General features: G+C 40.0%; 1 protein-coding gene across 6 annotated transcripts in view; it reads left to right on the plus strand.

Annotated features, from left to right (window-relative positions):
* Positions 1–21,117, plus strand: part of NPAS3 (neuronal PAS domain protein 3) — an 821,267-nt gene that overhangs the window by 407,276 nt on the left and 392,874 nt on the right. For all 6 annotated transcript variants that reach the window (XM_054028282.1, XM_054028283.1, XM_054028280.1 and 3 more), the window contains one exon: positions 7,273–7,355. In XM_054028282.1, coding sequence (XP_053884257.1) covers positions 7,273–7,355 — 83 coding nt within the window. The remainder of the gene's footprint in view (positions 1–7,272; positions 7,356–21,117) is intronic.

A 21,117-nucleotide genomic window follows, 5' to 3' on the forward strand; every position in this document is an offset into this window, starting at 1 on the left:
CCCCCCCCGCCCCCCCCCCCACAGACACACTTTGAAACTGAAAGGGTCTAAAGTGAAAAAGGACAGATGAGCTATTAGTAAAAAGGCTTCTACATTGCTTTAAAAATCCACATGCAGATCATTTACTGATTTCTGTTTGATCATATCCATAGACCTTATTCAAGTTATGTCATCCGCACACTGAACAACCATCATGTGCAATTAACACTGTAGAACTGGAAGCAATAATCAGTAAATCAGCTACATTTAAAAATATGCCAGTGAATTTTAGGGAGTGGTATATAGAAATAGAATATTAATCAGAAAAAATATCTGAGTGGTGATGTCTTTAGGCTTGGTGTGAAAAATAAATCACAGTCTAGTTGAAAGAAAGAGAACCAGTTAAGTTTTGTTTGTTTGTTTTAAACAATGATTATATAAAAAGAAGAAACAATGCTTAAGGAACACCTGTAGATTTTTCCCACTTGGTTTCTGGTAAACCATACATGAAATGGCTGTATTGTGTGCAGTACTTACCGATAATAATCATAATGAGAACACAGATAACCTTTACAATGCTGTATATCTTACTCTAGCTATAATTAAAGCTAAAGTTTCCCTAATAAATATGGCTGCACGTCCTATTCACGCTAACTGCTCAGGGCATTTCAGGGGGTGGGGCAAGCTAGATGGAGTGGATCATCTCTAAATATGAGCCTGTGTGTGGAGGACTGGGGGAGGAGTTAAAGAATAAGAGCCTAGAGTAGGGAAAGAAGACCACTTCATTTGCAGACTGCAGTAATCCTAAAGAATTTACAATGCTTTGAATTTTGTCCCTAAATCTTATACTTGATCAAAATCCTGCAAATTACAGGCATTCATGTAGCTATGGGAAAAGGAGAGACAAAAGCACTGATGAGCAAAACTATTCAGGGTCAGAGAAGTGGGGGTCAGTTTGTGGAGTGAAAACCAAAAGTAAAATTGATTAGTAAGAAACTAAGTCAAGTACAAGTATAATATTGATGTGACATATCTCTTCAGCTATTGTATGGAGTAAAAGTGCATAACTGATTGTGACATAAAATCTATTGTCTCAATTCAGTATGTAATGAAAGAATCTGGGAAAACTCTGCATTTGTTGTAGCTGTTTTTATGTATGTTCTTGGTTTCCTTTCAGAGAGTAGATGAAGATGACATGGAAATATTAGGTCTGGAGCAGTCACCATTTGTAACTGTTATAGGCTGTTGCCTGAATCTATTAACAACGAAGTCACTTGTGTGTCCAGTATAAATAGTTTAGAATTTCCTGCAAGGAAATTACATGAAGCATCAGTAAGGAGTGACATTACACTTATAAGTCAACATCCCTGTCATTACTTGACCTATACCTTTGTGTGCAGATATCAGACTTGGCAGCTGATGTCACAGAAGACTCCTACAAATTGTTGCTCTAAAATTAGTTTTAATTAGACAATTGATAATCAGCCTGCTAACAAGTTAGCCTGTTCAGTAACAGCTTTGGACTACTCTGTTGGTCTAGTACACTATATTTGTTGTTACCTATTACAAACTTTATGACTCAGCTTCCTTGGCTAAATACATTGAGTTAGATTATGTCTTCAAGGCACTGTGGTGTGTAGAGATGCAACACTGCTTCTTGCGCTCCAGGGGCACTGTTCCACCAGGGTCTTAGGGTATGTCTACACTACGGGATTAATCTGAATTTAGATAATTCGGATTTGAGAAACAGGTTGTATAAAGTCGAAATGAGTGCGGCCACACTAGCACAGTAATTCGGTGGTGTGCGTCCAAGTACCGGGGCTAGCGTCGATTTCTGCACCGTTGCACTGTGGGTAGCAATTCCATAGCTATCCCATAGTTCCCGCAGTCTCCCGCACCCATTGGGATTGTGGGTTAAGATCCCAGTGCCTGATGGGACAAAAAACATCGTCGCAGGTGGTTCTGGGTACAGCCTCACTTCCTCCCTCCCTCCCTCCCTGCATGAAAGCAACGGACGGCAGACAACCATTTTCGCGCATTTTTTCCTGGGTGGGTGAACACTGCAGACTCCATACCACGGCAAGCATGGAGCCCGCTGAGGTCAAGACAGCACTCATGAATATTGCAAACACCTTGCGCGTTCTCGTGGAGTTTATGCTCAGCCAGGACCAGAAAAACGAGGCGAGGAGGCAGCGGCAGCGGCAGCGGCAGCGCAGCGACAAGCATGATGAGGACATGGACACGGACACAGAATTCAGTGAAACCACAGGCCCCGGTGCTTTGGAGATCATGTTGTTAATGGGGCAGATTCTATCCATGGAACGCCGATTCTGGGCAAGGGAAACAAGCACAGACTGGTGGGACCGCATAGTGTTGCAGGTCTGGGACGATTCCCAGTGGCTGCGGAACTTTCGCATGCGTAAGGGCACTTTCATGGAACTTTGTGACTTGCTGTCTCCTGCCCTGAAACGCCAGAATACCAAGATGAGAGCAGCCCTCACAGTTGAGAAGCGCGTGGCGATAGCTCTGTGGAAGCTTGCAACGCCAGACAGCTACCGGTCAGTCAGGAATCAATTTGGAGTGGGCAAATCTACTGTGGGGGCTGCTGTGATGCAAGTAGCCAAAGCAATCACTCAGGTGCTGCTACGAAAGTTAGTGACTCTGGGAAATGTGCAGGCTATAGTGGATGGTTTTGCTGCAATGGGATTCCCTAACTGTGGTGGGGCAATAGACGGAACCCATATCCCTATCTTGGCACCGGAGCACCAAGCCACCGAGTACATAAACCGCAAGGGGTACTTTTCAATGGTGCTGCAAGCACTTGTGGATCACAAGGGACGTTTCACCAACATCAACGCGGGCTGGGCGGGAAGGGTTCATGACGCTCGCGTCTTCAGGAACACTACTCTGTTTAAAGGGCTGCAGCAAGGGACTTACTTTCCGGACCAGAAAATAACCGTTGGGGATGTTGAAATGCCCATAGTTATTCTTGGGGACCCAGCCTACCCCTTAATGCCATGGCTTATGAAGCCATACACAGGCAGCCTGGACAGGAGTCAGGAGCTGTTTAACTACAGGCTAAGCAAGTGCAGAATGGTGGTAGAATGTGCATTTGGCCGTTTAAAAGGTCGCTGGCGTTCATTATTGACTCGCTCTGACCTCAGCCAAAGAAATCTCCCCATTGTTATTTCTGCTTGCTGTGTGCTCCACAATCTCTGTGAAAGTAAGGGGGAGACCTTTATGGCGGGGTGGGAGGCTGAGGCAAATCGCCTGGCTGCTGATTACGCGCAGCCAGACACCAGGGCGATTAGAAGATCACACCATGAAGCGCTGTGCATCAGAGAAGCTTTGAAAACCAGTTTCATGTCTGGCCAGGCTACCGTGTGAAATATCTGTTTGTTTCTCCTTCATGAAAACCCTCCCCCTTTACTGACTGATTTTCTGTAAGGAACCCACCCTGCCCCTTCCCCCATCTTTCTTTCAAACCAAATAAAGTCACTATCATTTAAAAATCATTTATTCTTTATTAATAGATTAGAAAAAGAGGGAGGGAACCCGGGTGGTATTTGGGAGGAGGATTGCTGGGAAGGAAAAAGCCACAAAGAAAAGGTTAAAAAAATGACAGCCTTTTGCTTGGGCTGTCTACTGGGGTGGAATGGGAAGGTGTACGGAGCCTCCCCCCCCGCGTTCTTACACGTCTGGGTGAGGAGGATACGGAACATGGGGAGGGGGGAGGGTGGAACAGGGGCTGAAGCGGCAGTCTGTTTTCCAGCAGCCGTTCCTGAACCTCCACCAGACGCCGGAGCAGCCCCAGCGTTGCATCCTTCATCCTCTGGTCTTCCTGCCGCCATCTCTCATCTCGATCGTCTCTCCTCTCCTCACGTTGGTCCCTCCTCTCCTCACGTTCACTGACTTCTTTCCTATACTTTGAAACTGTTTCCTTCCACTCATTCAGATGAGCTCTGTCACTCCTGCTGGATTGCATAATTTCAGAAAACATGTCCTCCCGCGTCTTCTTCTTACGACGCCTTATCTGTGATAACCTTCGGGATGGAGGAGGGAGGCTTGAGGAATTTGCAGCTGCTGTAGGGAGGGGAAAAAAGAGAGAATTGTTTTAAAAGCTACATTTTGCAGAACAATGCTTATACTCTTTCACGGTGACCAACACTGTTCACATTACATAGCACATGTGATTTCTGTGCAAGGTCGCATTTTGCCTCTTAATGCTGAGTGCTTGTGGCTTTGCTGCTAGAGATCACAGGTCTGGGCAACAGAATTCGGCTTGCATGCGGCCATGGTAAGCCATTGTTTTACAGCTTCTGCACCCTCCTTTCCCACATACCAAGCATAGCCTGTAGAGTGCTGCAGAAGCCTGGCCAATCTCAGCCAGTTGGGGGGGGGGGGGGGCAGTGTGGGGGAGCTTGTCTGGGCCCCTTCAGGCAAGTAGAGTGCTGCGGTTTTTCTGTTAACATTCAGCAGCACCAGAAAACAAACTAACCCCCCCCCCCCCCCGCCATGAATTCTCTGGGATGATCACGGTACCCCTCCCCCCACCGCGTGGCTGGTATCAGGGAAGATCCCTGCAGGCACCAAACTACCCCCCCCCGCCGCCGACCCCCCCCCCCCTCGCCATGAATTCTCTGGGATGATCACGGTACCCTCCCCCTACCGCGTGGCTGGTAACAGGGAAGATCCCTGCTAGCCAAACGCGGAAAACTTCAGGGCCAATTTCCCATCTGCGCTTGGCTAACTGCAGGGAAGGATTTATTTTCCGCCACAGGCAAACAGCCCAGTAGGAACGGCCACCTCTGTCCCCTTAATTAAGTTCCCGTATTTCAACCAGGTTACCAGGAGTGATATCACTCTCCTGAGGATTACACAACAAGATAAAGAACGGATGTTGCTTGAATGCCAGCAAACACCGGGACCATACGCTGCCAGGCTTTGTCAGGCAATGATACCAGATTACTTGCTGCAAGCATGGCGTGGTCAAGTGTCCTACCATGGAGGAGGGAATAAGGATGCACTGCCCAGAAACCTTCTGGCAAGGCTTTCGGAGTACCTCCAGGAGAGCTTCATGGAGATGTCCCTGGAGGATTTCCGCTCCATCCCCATACACGTTAACAGACTTTTCCAGTAGCTACAGACTTTTCCAGTAGCTGAACTGACCGCGAATGCAAAGTCAGGCAAAGTAATCATTAAAAACCGTTTGCTTTTAAAACAAGTTTTATATTTTAAAAGGTAAACTCACCTGAGGTCCCTTCCATGGGGTCAGAGTCTTGGGTACTGGCTTGGGAGGCTTGGGAGGGTACTTCAGTCAGGGTGATAAAAAGATCCTGGCTGTTGGGGAGAATGGAGTGCTGTGTGCTCTCTGCAAGCTCATCCTCCTCCTCCTCCTCCTCCTCTACCCCATCGGCAGAATCCTCAGGCGTCGAGACTATCCCCGACCCAGAATCCACGAACAAAGGTGGGGTAGTGGTGGCAGCCCCCCCTAGAATTGCATGCAGCTCGGCGTAGTAGCGGCATGTCCGCGGCTCTGACCCGGAGCGACCGTTTGCCTCCTTTGTTTTTTGATAGGCTTGTCTGAGCTCCTTGACCTTCACGCGGCACTGCTCAGAGTCCCTATTGTGGCCTCTCTCCATCATGCCCTTGGAAATTTTTTCAAAAGTTTTTGCATTTCGTCTTTTAGAACGAAGTTCTGCAAGCACTGAATCCTCTCCCCATACAGCGATCAGATCCAGTACCTCCCTCACGGTCCATGCTGGTGCTCTTTTTCGATTATCAGCCTGCATGGTTACCTGTGCTGATGAGGTATCTGTGGTCACCTGTGCTCTCCACGCTGGGCAAACAGGAAATGAAGTTCAAATGTTCGCGGGGCTTTTCCTGTCTACCTGGCCAGTGCATCCGAGTTCGGATTGCTGTCCAGAGCGGTCACAATGATGCACTGTGGGATAGCTCCCGGAGGCCAATACCATCGAATTGCGGCCACACTAATCCTAATTCGAATTGCTAAAATCGATTTTGGCGCTACTCCGCTCGTTGGGGTGGAGTACAGAAATCGATTTAAAGGGCCCTTTACATCGAATTAAATGGCGTCGTTGTGTGGACGGTTACAGGGTTAATTCGAATTAAAGCTGATAAATCCGAATTAAAGTCGTAGTGTAGACCAGGCCTTAGATGTGAATATGTCTGCCCTCTGCAAGGGGGAGGGGAGTCTCCTTAAACCATCTCCCCTCTTCCCACCTCCCTTGTCCCCCATTCCCTCCAAGCAGAGCTAGACACAATCTAGACCTAAAACAAAAAACGCTATATCTACAGAAGGTTACTTTCTCCCCTGCTTGGCTGTGTTTAGCCATCTATTACTGTCTTGTTGTTCCTGGCACCCCATATGAAGTAGAGATTAATGAAAGTTCTACTGTGTGATTTCTTGATTTTTTTCTCTTATTTTAGTCATCATTGCCTTTGAAAACATAACAGCAAGTTACTCCCTTTCTATTTTTAAAACTATTTATTTTAACAAATAGTATGGAGATTGCTGTTTGAAGACACAGCAGTTACCTTGGTATCTGGGATTTTGCAATATTTCCTTATACTTACAATAGGAAATAGTTTTGATACCTCAGATATCATGGAGAGGAAATTGTTTGCAAACGGTGACTTTTTCAGGCACTTCAGTCCACTTTCAAATGAAGGAGGTAGCATGTTCAGAAAGACATATTTCTTATCTTTACAATTATGGAGTAATTTTTGGGGTTTTGTCTGCACATTTGGGTGCACACACATTATATTTAGCATCTTCTACTTTAATATTTCTTATTTTATTTACCAAACCCGGTCCATAATCTTAGCAATATGAACAAAGAAACTTCTATCGGGACTTGGGCCATATTTGTCTAGCTGGGTGGCTCTCAATCTATTTACCAGCTCTCTATGTGTTATGTGGGCCGCATCCACACAATATATATACTACCTGCATGGCCCTGAGGATGTCACATGGGCTGCAGCTGTGTGCTGATTGGGCCACAGGTTGAGAACCATTAGTATTGCATGTTCATTTTCATAGTTCCCGGGCACTTTAACAGCTTTGAAAAGAATAATATTGTGCCACAAAATTCAAGTCACTGAAAGTTATATAGTGATTTTACTTACTATAGTGCAAAGCAAAGTTGTAATTAACACTAATGGTGTTTAAAAATGCAAGAGTCCATGTCTATAGTATCTTTCCAGTGGTGTAATCAGGGATACAGCATGACTGAATGTGCAGACATTGGAACATAATTGTTTTTTATTCAGTTATAGGTGCCCAGCGCAGGAGAAGCCCCAGTGCCCTTGCCATTGAAGTATTTGAATCACATTTGGGAAGTCACATTTTACAGGTAAAAATAATGGCTTTACCAAAATAATCAAGATGACTAGACAGTAATAATATTTCTGCCAATTATTATTATGCTGTTATCAGGGCTTATGTTTTTGAGATTTTTTTGTACAGATTCTAATTTTTTCTTTTTAGAGTGAGAGAAATTTAATGAGATAGGGAGGGCAAGTACTCTTTGTGCTGTAATAATTTAGATGAATCACACTATGTAGCTATATTGGACTGTGCAGTAACTGTTGCTCACAGATATACTGTGTGTGTATAAAACACCATTTTGGGTAAATAATTTGATTTTTGTAAGTGTCCTGTTCAGATTTAGAATTTCTTTTCTCATTTCAGTTTACAAGCACCATTTCCCTTCCCCTGCCCACAATTGTCATGACTCTAACAGTGCAAATTACAAAAATCTTCATAGAGAAGAAATAACAGCATGTCTTCCAGGTCTTAGTAGTAAATGAGATAAGAATAATTTGATTTTTCCCAAAGCATTTTATGACACCGTACAGTAGGTATATGTGAAAAAGATTAGATTGAACAGAAATGACCTGATAGAGACATTCATGTATGTTATGTGTTTTGTTTTGTCAGGGCTTGGTGATTCCACAAAACACTTTTTAGGTTTTAGTTGTCAGAGATAGAGTAGAAGCAGGTAACAAAGGCAATAGCAACAAAATGGGCAGTGTTTTGTCAATGTAGACTAAAAAAACAAACAAAAAACCTTATGGAAATAAGAAACCTGCTGTGCATATGGTCTTTTCTAACTGCAGCACTAAATAACTGCTGTTATTTAGCAGAAATTTCTGCTTCTCAATCCAAGTATGCAGCATGGAATATTGTCTTTTGATATGCAAGAGACGCAAGTTAGGATACTATAATGAGAAATATTCCACTTCATCTGAAACAATTGAGAGGTATTTCTCTGTACTACCACAGCTGTAGCTTTCAAAGGAGCTATGGATAATCTCCAGGTTTTCATACCTTTTTGCAGTTAGCTAAAGTAAAATGGTAACAAAGATAATTCTAGCAAAACGTAAAAATTACCACTGGAATGAATTTGCCTTAAGTGCAAAAATTATGAATGAAGTTATTTAATTATTTGTATGTCCTTGGCAGAGGTCTAGGTTCAAGGTTTTAGTGCTGTAAGCAAATACTTATGGTTACTGTACCAAAGATGGTAAATGTGCACCACTGAGTTTTGCATAATAGACACAAATGCGGTTGTGCTGTCTCACAGATGTAACAAAACAATACAAAAAAAGAATAAATAAGCAGCAGTTTTGTGATGTTTGAGTTTGTGTAATTTGTCAGCATGCTGCTATGAATATATAAATACATACTGTATACGTAAAGGTATGCTTTTTACGATATGTATTACTAGTAATACCCAGATAAAACCTCATTGAAATTGATTTGTGTCCAGTTTTAGTCCAGATGTCGATACTGACCTTATAATATGCATAAAATTCATTTTGTTGTTTGAGGTCTATCACACTACAACCTTATTAGCTATTTGGAATGTAAATTTTTCATTCATTGAATGACTAAGAAGCTTTCATCATTTTTTTATCTGCTTAAAGCAGATTTCCTTTTTATTTTGGATTTCCCCCCCAACTAATACCTAGGGGATGTAAGAGGTATCATACAGATAGCAAAAAATCACTACAGCATTTGGAGTTGATGGTTTTCAGTCTGAGTCACCATAAATTCCATATTGAATATCTGTTGAGGTGTGGCCTTTTCAAAGAGGGTGTTGGTCTCTCCAAATTGCTTCCATTAATCTTCAGCAGAATTGATAAAAGAAAGTTCTTGGGTGACATTTAAAAGAGAATAGATTGTGGATGATGGATAAAGAGCGCAGTGAACTTATAATGGATGTAAGTTAGTCATAATATGTTAAAAATCTTGTCTCGCTTTAGCAGGCTAAAACGTATAAAACAACACTCAGTAAGAGATTATAGGGAAAGCATTGAAATACAGTAGCTGCAGGAATCTCAGACTATCACCTTGTGATGTCATTGGTAGAAGCACCTTGTGATGTCATTGGAAAAGTATTCCAGAAGGTCGGAATACTAGTAAGATGTCACAAATCCAACTAGAGTCTCCTCCAGTGGAATGCTGCTCTAACAAATATTGCTTTGGTGGGCAGTACTTCTAGAAATGACATTCAAAGCAATACTGTGGTAACTGTTATTTGAGAGAGAGAGATGAACAGAGAAATATGTGCCAACCTGCAAAAAGTACTGTATTGCAGGTGTACCCATATTTTTCAGAATCTGTGATCTAAGGAAGCTGGCTTAATAGGTAATCTGTTCAGTGCCCTTCATAATTAATATTTTAAAGTCCTGGCTAAAGGTAAATTCAGAAATTAAAGAGACTTTTTCTAATACTTTTGTTATTTCAAAATTTATTGACAGACACACGAGAACCACAATATAGTCTATATTTAAAAAGTGTACATAGTTTGTTTATAGTGATGTTATAAAAATTGAAATGGAGCAACATCTTGCGACATTTTAAATCTTGATTCTACAAGCAAGTACTCTCAGTCAGTCATGTCAAAAATTTCCAAGCCACAGCCAATTGCAGTATATCATACTGAAGAGATGATTCCCACGGTAGGTTTATGGCCAAAAGAAACTACGCACAATGTGGTCATGGAAAAAAAAGGAAATACCCCAAATATTATTATAGCAGTAGCCTCACAATCAGAAAAGAAGCTTTCAGACATTATCCAATTAAAACACCTGGATGGAGAAATAGTGGGAATGCCTTGAATAGAAGAGAAACCAGATAATTAGAGTTGCCCATTAATTATTAGCAAGACTTCATTATACTCCACATTCATCTTATGCATGAGAGTAGCTTTATAATGAGGTTAGGCTGCAATGAAAAATATCTTAAATTTTACCTCTGTGGTGTATTTTTTACTTCATTATAAGTTCAATGAAAAAACTTTGATTTCTGTTATCTCTTATTGGCAAACTTTAGTTCAAGCAAGACTTAAAAGTTAAGATGAATATGGTCAGTTTACATCTCTTGATACTTTCTTTAACATCTTAACTATTGAGGATTAAGAAAAGGGGTCAGTGACCCCATATTCTTTATATAATCAAGAATGATCAGGAAATGTAGAACTAAATATAGAGAAAAGGGAAAGTTAGTGAATATATTTGCATATGCAAATTAGCTTAATTGATACTGCTTGCCTCTACAGGGATTTTTCATTACAAACTGGAGTGCTACATTGTTCAGCTCATATTGAGTAATTTAGTAACTAATGAGACCAGTTTGCACTAATTTGCATATGATAAATGAGCTTAATTGCAGTAAATAACTTGGAGGCATAATTACTTAATTTTCCTGTGTTGCACGGCTTTTAAGTTCACGTATGAACAACTCAAGATAATTTTGCATATTTAAATTAGTTGCTTTTAAAATTTCTTGAACAAAAAAGAACACACCTTAGGATTTGAACTGGAAAACAATTGAAAGTAAAGTTTACAGTATTTTTAGTAAAAATTTAGATAAGTTCTTAAATATGTGTTTTGTTTTATTGTTTTTTTTATGCCAAGCTCTTATCAAAGTAGATATATTTAGTATTAGACACTCTGCAGTAAGCTTTAAATGTAAGATTTGGAAAGAAATATTCCATTAACAATAATAACAGCAACTTTGTATCTAAATTGCAGTGATTCTTACTGACTGTGTACTCCTGTATATAAGAGCAGTAACTTTTAAAAATTGATGTCAGTGAGGTGAAAGTGCCTGACTGATTGGTCAGCAACTGTAGTTTTTTAATGGTGCATTAAATTACCATACACAATTGCATAGGCAGTGGTTGTGATAGATTCTACAAACTGTCCTACCAGTGTACTTCTACTCAATTTTTTATGCACCATTCCTTTCACTCAGAAGACTGTTCAAGTTTCCATGTCCACTAAATCTTCATTTTATTTGTGGACTTTATCGTGGTGGCAGTTATGATGGTGCTTTATGTCATGTAGAGTTGTTCACAAGGAAGTGGATTGAGAACACCAGCTCAGTTTCCGTAGGTCAAAAAAAAAACAAAACACTTAGCCAACGTTTGGGCCATTACAGGCCTTAGATGGATTTGAGCCAGTGAACAAGCTCAAAATCCCAGTGACAATCCCCAGGACCATCTAATAGCACTATAACAGTGAATCATGCCCCCATGATTTGCAGGTAGAGAGGGATTGTACTGATTTCTCCATCCAGTGCTGAAAAAGGGCTCAGCTACTTTCTCAATAGCATTCTCTCCTTTCCTCGTGGCTTACAGAAGGTGGTCTTGGGGGATTTGTACATTGTCCTCATACCACCCTTGAAAAAAATCAGAAAAACAGAAATCCACTTTAGATTGTGCCTCACCATCAGAGCTGGGAATTCCTCTTTCCTGCCTCTAAGGGTCATCTTCATGATGTTTCTGGTCCAGTGACTCCTTGGCAGCATGGCTTAGAAGGAGCCACACTGTCAAGGACCAAATCAGAGCTAGTTGGGACTTGTGATGCTGCGGAATCTTTATGTGATAGTCCCTGGTCTCCTGTGGATTGGATGGGGATCTGGCGTGTTTGTGTGCATGCTCCATGACCTTTTCTGAGCTAGGGAAACTCCAATCCTTTGGTGGAATGGTAAAGGAGAAATTTCCACAAGTAATTCTTAGTGGAGGTTTACTCTTCTTTCGCTCCATTCTACAGGATCTCACATGGGATTGGGGCCATTGAGTTTTCTTCAGCTTTTCTGCATTTAAAAACTCAAAAAAATCCCAAATCCACCCTTGGGTATAAGAAGTCTGCTGCATTGCTGCTAACATTTTACACAACTTACATTAAATTACATATTTTCATGGAGAATCTAAGAGCCATATGTGTTTTGTTTTTGATTCACAAATACAGTGCCCAGAAAACCCATTTGTCAGCTAGTATGTGAGAATGTAGTACAAACAAATCTGTGTGGGTCTAATAAAAGGTACTTTCTTGACTCTTAAATGTATTCTGTTTGTTGCCAAATGTAGGGGTACATTTGTAATCAAATATTTTAATACCTGCTTTAAAAAAACATACTTATAATCCAGAAAAAATCTTTTCAATTTTGAAAAATGCCCCTTATTGTTTTTTTATATTTGTAAAGTGAATATAAACATTAGTCTTTGTAATAAATGCAATACAGTAATAGTAGTATGTAACAGTATTAATGTAGAGTTTGTGACACTCTGGGTTACTGATCTTTAGAGTTGGCCAGTTATTCATTTTGAATAATGTCGTGTGCAAATTTAACATTCCTTGCTATTTGAAAATCACTCAAAAACTATTCCTGATACATTTGGGTGTAGTTGCTATTAATAAATATTCACCAAATAGTTTGGACAAAATGTTTCTTGACCGGGGGTTGATTGTGAACGTTTTGCCAGTTAATTACAGTGACTATTGACTTTTTGTTATTCATACTGTGTAGTTGTTCACTCAAGTCACATAGGATAACATTTTCAAAAGCAGCTAAGTCCCATTTGCAGAAATGACTTAGGCACCTAGGAGGTTGAGATTCATTGAAAGACAATGGGATTGAGGCTCCTAAGTATCTAAGTCAGTTTTGAAAAAGGGACTTAACCTCCTGTATAACTAAGGTCCTTTGGGAAATTTTACCTATGGTCTTGTTTCTACTTCCTGATTGGTTGATTGAGACATTTTAAACAGGAGAAAAAACAAATAAGTAATAATGAGTAACACACTTATATTATGAATTTTTGGGTAAATATTCATTTGGGCTAAATATTGTGAAGCTGTTAGGATTCATTTACACTTTCATGAATGGCCAGGAGTTCTCAGAATACTCACTAACATCAATAATAAAGAAGCATGAATAGTAATAAATTGAATGATTTGTCAGATTGTTTTTTTCACATTTAACTAGTTCTATTGCAATTATAATTGAAAACTGTTGTTATGAAAAAATTTCCTCTCGACTTCCAAAGGATGTAACATCTTTTGTCCTGTTGTAGAAACATGTGCCATTATATACACAATGGAAGAAAGCTGTATAGAATTTATAAGAAACTACCAGATCACCAGAGTTTTCTGCATATGGTAATAGGCCGTGGTCTTCCATTTCTCTTTCTATGTTTGCAGCATTGTTATTGCACCAATAGGAGCACAGTGAAATCCATCAAACATGGTAGATTCAAAAGGTGGAAAGAGTTCATTAAGTGTCTCACTACAATATGTTATAACATTTTAAATATATTGATATTTATTTATAATGATCACCAACAGTATAACAAGATAATGACACTATTTATTTGTTCTCATGACTAAGAAGATGTCTTGAAGGTAACAGATTAACTGGAGAGTATGCTGGTAAAGTTTTTCATGCATTGTAAACATGTATTAGGTGTGTAACCAGTTTAGTTTGTGCAAAACCTGTGACTTTTCACTGTTAAAGTCAGAGGAAAGGTCAGGGAGTGGAGCAGGTCTTCTACATTTTTCAGGTAATGAAAGATGATACAGGAGTTGCACATAGTTAATAATGTAGTTTGGAAACAAAAAATGCTTCCTTTGGGTAGAAACAAGCAGCAATATTTAGCCATATGAGTAGGAAGACTGCTAAGAGTTAAAATTGGCAAAACAGAATGAATGATCATTATTGAATAAGACAATAAGAAGCAGTTAATTTTTGTTCAGCCACAAATGTTTAAGTATTGTAAAAGTTTGGGGAGTTTAAAATTGATATCACATACTTCATGGTTATTCATTTTAAATACAAAAACACATATAAATTGGCATCAAGTGCATAGGTGATCTTGGAGCTCGGGTGGCAGGGCACATTTCCAATCTTCTCAGAGATTCTTATTAGGGCACAGGGTCCTACCTGACCTGAGAGCTGGAAGAGAGGAGAAACAGATAGTAAGGTGTTGGAGTGCTGTAAAATTTTAGGGAAAAGATTCCTCTTCTCATGTACTATTTTCGACAACTTTAAGTATTATATAATGAGGTGAACTCTGTACAACACCAGTTAGGATAGCAACAGTGACATGAGACTAAAGGTGAGGAAGCAGCAGGTGGTAGTCCTGGAATATATAGATGATTATGCCAGTCTAGAAAGGATATTAACTGAAAAGAGTCTACTGCTGGCTTGGAAATGTGTGGACAAGAAATGGCAATTGCTAATGATGTCAGTGGTGCAGTATGTAAGTATAAAAGGTGACAGTTCAGTTTCTTATAGAGTTGTACTGGATTAAGGGGACAGGTTGTTCACAGATCTATGTTAGCATATGACATAGGGAGGTAATGTGGTGAAGTGTACAAAGTTTTAGTCACACTTATTAAACATTTGAGGCAGAGTTCTGGACTTGCTGAAGGAAAGGAGGGTGAGGAAGTAGAATGATTGTCTGGCTATACCGAAAGAAAGACAGGACACATTTGACATGGGTTTAATCAGGTTGCAACTTCTTTATTAGATGTCTGGGACTACCCAGCAGATAAAAGTATACAGTACAGGTAACCCCATGTTTATTCCATAATTACCTGGGGGGGAGCTTTCACCAGCTCCCCCTCTTTTTCCATCCAGGGACTCAACCAAATCCTTTGCTGGCACCTTACCATCCACACCCCCTCATAGGAGGGTTTAGGTGGGCTATAAGAATGGAGTCCCCAACCGCCCCCCATTCTTTCCTTTAATGAACACCTCAGTAGTTTTCATCTCTCCCCCTCCCACACCCTCTCAGTCATAAAGCACTGTTCCCTTCAGCCAGCCAGCCAAATACCCACACCCCCGCTTAAAGGTGCAGGGTAGTCATTACTGTTGACATTCAACATGGCAGATTAAAGTTATATATCAGTTGTTAAAATAAAATGGAATTCAAGGGATGAGGGTTGTTGTAGTTTAAACTAGTCAATGAAATGGTCTTTAACAGTGTTTTGGCAGTTAAGAGGCATGCATTATGTGATAAAATGGAATACACAGGTGACAAGGTAGATTGGAGAAGCGGATTAAAGATGGCATAGGCCTCCAAAGGGGAGTGATTTCAAAAGACACATCCTCTACTTTATACATGTTAATTATGAATTGGACCCTCATCTTTGTCACACATAATTCACTGTTATCAGACTCATTCCTTTGTTCAAATAATATCCAAAGCTTTCAAGGGTGAAGCTAGAGAAGACATAGGTTGAGCTCATAGAGGTGTAATCCAAAAAGTAACAGACTGTGAGAGAAAGGAGTTGCATAGGGGGAAAAAAAATAGACTGGCAGGAAAAACTAAAAACTTCTCTATACCCATGCAAAAACCTTTAAAGGCAAACGTAGTTAATCTAGAATATCTGGTAACAAAACACAGTTTAGGCATAATAGGCCTTTCTGAAGAATGATGAGATCACAATAATGAATGGGTTGCAGTATTAGATTAGTATAAATTCAGCAAGAAAGACTGATTCCACCGTAAGGAGAGGGAGTAGTACCATACTGGGAGGGGGGGGGAACCCTAAAAAAACAAATAAAACAGATTTGAAGAAAATGCAATTTCCAACTGGGCGGAAAGAATCTGTACAGATACAAATTCCAAATTCTAAGAATAGAAATATGATTATATCATGGGCAACTGGGTCAGAGAAGTATTGGGTGCTCATTGTTGAGAAAAAGAGAGAGACCATATGATCTACTGAAAAAATAATATCATATGACATCAACTTCCAGATATTAACTGCTCAAAAGTCACATCAGGGCAGTTTTAAGGCAGGACTATGGGACTAATACCTGTAGTGTTGTGAAAAAGTTAGTAGGATCTCTGAAAACTACAGAAGATCAATATCTCAGTTGTACAGTATGTCTTCATTGAAATAGGACACCTCCAGTAACAAAATTCTGCCTTAGATTCAAGGATGCATAGTATTTCATTTTTTTCCAGAGATGAGTATTTAATACCTGCATTGGAGTCTGTCAAGGGTTGATCACGAGACTCGTCTAGTAGAGAAGCCACAAAACAGTCAGAAAAAAAGCCGAATCTCTAGTACTGATTTTAATGCTACAGCTGTTCCACTGGTGGAGAAAGGCATGGGGCGTCTAGGCACTTCTTAAGTAGTAATAAACAAATATAATAATGAGTAAACATAACTGTACTCACTGAGCTGAGTTCTGTGATCACTTAAACAGCTGTAAATCCAGAGCAACTGCACTGAAGGCTATGAAGCCATTTTGGAAATTAGAACAGAAGTTGGCTGAATATATTTCATTTTCTTAAAGAGAACTAGGAACTAAAGGCTAGTTCTGAATCTGAAAAGGCTAAACACCTTTGCACATGCATTGTTGTTTAAAATTGAGGCCTCAGATCCATGATCTGGAATACATGACAAGAGGACTTCCTGTGTTCAGAGACTTGAAAGATGCTAATTTACATATCCCGAGATGTCCCAGTGACAGTAAGTGCATTAGTTTGGTTCCAGAAAGGCAATGCTTTCAATGCAAAGCTATGTCAAAGATATGGCATCTTAACAGTAGCTGCCCAAGGGGGTGTGTATTAAGAGACCAAGGGGGGAAATATATATGTATATATAAAAAATCAAGTATCAAATTGTTTTGCAATTGAAGCTTGAAGCAACACACTTAAACCTGCATTTTATATGGCAACTATAGTACATGTAGTTTCGTTTAATAAAGAAATATTTGATCTGAGCTGGATACAGCATATCGTACTGTGTCATTTCACTCCTGAGAAAGTATTTGAGGAAAATGACATATCTCAGCACTGTTTGTTGACTGTTTTGTTGTCACCTGCTGAGTGTTGTCATTTCCATAGCCAGTGGGCTGTATTGAATCAGACAGAAGGAATAGGTCATTAACAGAAATGGAGGACTTTCTGCAGCCTGTAGAGGTTGAAGGAGGAATTTTTTCCCCTGCTACATCGACAAAACTGTATTTAATGGAGTCTTCATTCAGCTATGATTTTGGGGTTTGCCCTATTTTCAGCTGAAGTAATGCATGGGTTCTCCGAAAAGAACCATATCTTGAATGGAGATCATAGAGGTCCAGATGGGGACAATTAAAATGTTTTGTTTTCTGGAAATCATTGGGTTTTCTCCCCTTCCGCACCTCTTCCCCTGGCTCCTGGCACCACTCACATATGCACTGGGGGGTAAGAAGGCTCTCAATTTTATATAAATGAATAGAAAGTTTTTAAAAGGAAAACATATTTTTTATTTATATACTGTGACTATAAACAATGGCATTTGTCTCCCTCCGTGGAGAGAAACCTAGAAATAATCTTTAGGTGGTCTTTAATCGGTCTAGTACAAATTTTTCAAATATCCTGTTTTTGGTGCATATCAGTGCATGGTGAGTTAGATTGGTACAAGCATACTTCTTAGTTTTCCTTTTTCCCCCCCTTTTTAATGTTTGTAAGATGTGCATTTGTTTGTTTCTTCACATGTCTAAAATGCATGTTCACACAATTGATAGAGGGCTGTATTAAGGTAATCCAGGATTCCGGGCACACAACATAGAGCTCTTCATATCTCTACTTCCATTATTCTGCCCTTGTGCTGTTATTCTGCCCCGACCTGGAGTGGCGGCCAGGAGCAGCAGTGTGGGTCCTCTTATCCCAGCAGGAGCAGCAGCAGGGTCTTCCCCTTTGTTGGCAGTTGCAGTCTGCTGCACTCTTCTCCTGTCACACAGCTAGGCTATGTTTACTGTCAAGATCTTACAGCTGTACCGATGCAGCCTCAACACAGTAAGATCTCTTATGTAGCCATTCCATGCCGACAGGAGAGAGATCTCCTATGAACTTAATTAAACCACCTTCAACAAGCGGTGGTAGCTATGTCCCATCAACATAGTGCTGTCTACACCGATGCTTATGTTGGTACAACCTATGTCTCTCAGAGGCGTGTTTTTTTCACATTCCTGAGTGACATAAAGTATGCCAACATAAGTGGTAATGTAGACATAGTCACAGTCTTCTGTTGAGTGGCAGAATAGACACCCAGAGCAGTAGGTCTCAGAGTTAATACCCAATTGAAATTCATGGGGTAGTTCACACCTCTCAGAACTATTGTTTCAGGCTGTGTGCAGATTCAGGGACATACTTCATTGAATTTGTTACATTTGGGTTATGATTTCATGCTTCTCTTTGCAACCACGGTGGCTAAAAACTTATTGTTTAAAAAACTTACATGAAAACTGAGATTCTGTTCACACACTGATTCCAGGAGCTGGAGATCTGGGCACAGGTCTCTGTGCCCATGCCTTAATCTGGTCCTGACTTGGAAAGTGCATGTCTTTTAAAAGTCTAATATTTGCATGAATGCAAACATCTCGTTTTGTAAAGTAAATGGGCAGACATCTATAAATTATGCGACTTTCTGCTGTGACTCAAGTTGTTTAAAGTTGCTAACTCCTACTAATAACAAGAACAGACACAGTTAAAAAAGTCTGTGTTTTGAACGTTTCTATCTGCTTTAGCAGTATTCCCTGAACTGTACGTAATGGGGTATACTACTAAAGCTGATAAAACTTTCAAAACAGAAGAAACTTTTTAAGTGCATCCGTTGTTTTACATTTTCTTTGGGGAAGCCTTTAATGAGGTCACATAAATTCAAGTCAAGTTGAATTAAACCCATTAATTGAGTATAGCATTTAGCCAATTAATCATTTTTCTTCTTGTATATAAGGATATATCCTTTTCACCGTTTGAGAAGATTTTCTCCTGTGACTCCCAATAGTTTAAAAGCATTATTTATACATATCCTCATACTTGATATAAGATTATACTCCTTTAGTAGTAGATGAATGAACTCAAATTGTATTTTGTGAGTTGCAAAGACTTTTCTAAATTGCATATTTTATGTATTGATCATTATTTTTCACCCTTTCCTGTGTGGTCCTCTAAATAAATTCTTGATCCAGTATTTTTTCTTTAATTTGCCTTCTGATTGCTTACAGTTCATTGTGGTCTTAAATCTATGTGACTTTACCATATTTGCTTTACCAGATAAATGATTAAGTATGTCTCTTTGGCACACATTTTAAGAAACAGAAAATGCTCCAGGGGTTCACATAGGTACCTATAGTTCAAGCATTCTCACACTCTTTTGTAGTGCGACCATATCTGAATACAGAAATCTTCATATGGCTATCTCCCCTCCCATTTGCCACCATGTCATTTTCAATCACATAACAAACCGTTGGCAACTACAGAAGTTGTTCACATAAAAAAATATGAAGGAAGTATTTAACGTATTTTTAGCTCTCTTCTCATGTGGTTTAGCAGCTGTGGAGGAGTCAGCAACATGTGAGCAACCAGCTCTCCGCAGGCTCCCAGCAAATGCTCCTTGAATCACAGTTTGAAAACCAATGTTATAGTTTTATTAAAAACAAAACCAAAAACAAAAAAGTTGGGAAGGGACCTAATGTATACCAGGCCTGTAGAGACTTGACGATTTTCCCTGTATAGTCTCCAAAAAAACCTTTACTTGAGATTTAAACTCAAAGGCTTTACACAATGCTTTGGTATTTAGAACGATCAAAGTTTTACAATCAAACGTCTATCACAGTTTATAATTCACTGATTTATGTACATAAAGTATGCTATCAGCAGACAATACTGGAAATAAAAAATATGCCATCTGTTAACTCTGAGAACAAAAAAATTGGGATCTTAAATAAACTCATTGAAAGAATGTGTTGTTGAGCTTGGCTTCGTTCCTTTTTTTTTTTTTTTTTTTTTTTTAATTTCTTCTTTTACATGTCTGAGGCGGTGATGATCTAGACAGGGTTTTTCATCCTTTACAAATTATGCAGTCAAGCAAAAACAAAGATACAGTATGATATTGCCTTTGATGAAACACAATATCTTAAACATAAACAATAGTTAACAAAGTTCAAGTTAGAAAGTAGGAATCAATGTTTTTCAAGGACACAATATTGCATTGAGATATAGAATAAAAACTGAACAAATGTTTTGGTTTTGTTTGTTTTTAAACCCATAGCTCCAAGGCCTGAAAACGAAAGCGGTGCTTCTGATATTAATACTTATGATATTTCTACCATGTCCCCTTTCTAGCAGTCAACCATTTTTTATTATTTTAAAATCTGTCCACAGAAGCAATATAGTATTTTAATATCTGTCAGTTCTAGATGTGCACTGTTTGGACACAGATTTGCCCATTAAACGCCAGACCATTCTACAGGGTATTCACTGGGAGAACAAAAGAAACCTTGCTCCTCGTGTGGCATGCGCAAGGACGAGTTGCAGTTACCAGTCTCTCTGCTAGGGAGAGTACAGAACTCCTCCTGTTTGCACACCAGTGGGACACAGAGGAGGTGGAAAAATGGCCACATTCCCATTCTGCATCAGCCTGCAAAGTAGGCAAGGAACACTTGGGGAGTAGGCTGTGTTCTCCAAAAGGATGGTGCATCCTGACTAGTCCTTGCACAGTAGGCCACTCGAGCTTCCCCTGTGACAGTACAGTTCTGTACTGCTCCCAGTACCTCCCAGGGCTTGCTAGTACCTAATTGGTACTAATGCTGCCAGGGCCCCCCCACCTCTCAGACAGACTGTTCCTAACTAGACTATTAATTATCTGCTGCTGGGAGGCTTAGTAGAAGGCGACTTTTAGCTGCCATTGCAGAATCAAAGTGTGTATACACCTGTAAGCCGTGTTCGGGAACGGCCCTATGGGGCTTCCCTCCTGGAGAGGCTGGGATTTTGGAGATTTGGAACGAGAGTGGAAAACAGCCGTGCATTGTCTAACAGATACCAT

The sequence above is a fragment of the Malaclemys terrapin genome, chromosome 4, assembly GCF_027887155.1.
Source record: "Malaclemys terrapin pileata isolate rMalTer1 chromosome 4, rMalTer1.hap1, whole genome shotgun sequence".
Taxonomy (NCBI): Eukaryota; Metazoa; Chordata; order Testudines; family Emydidae; genus Malaclemys; species Malaclemys terrapin.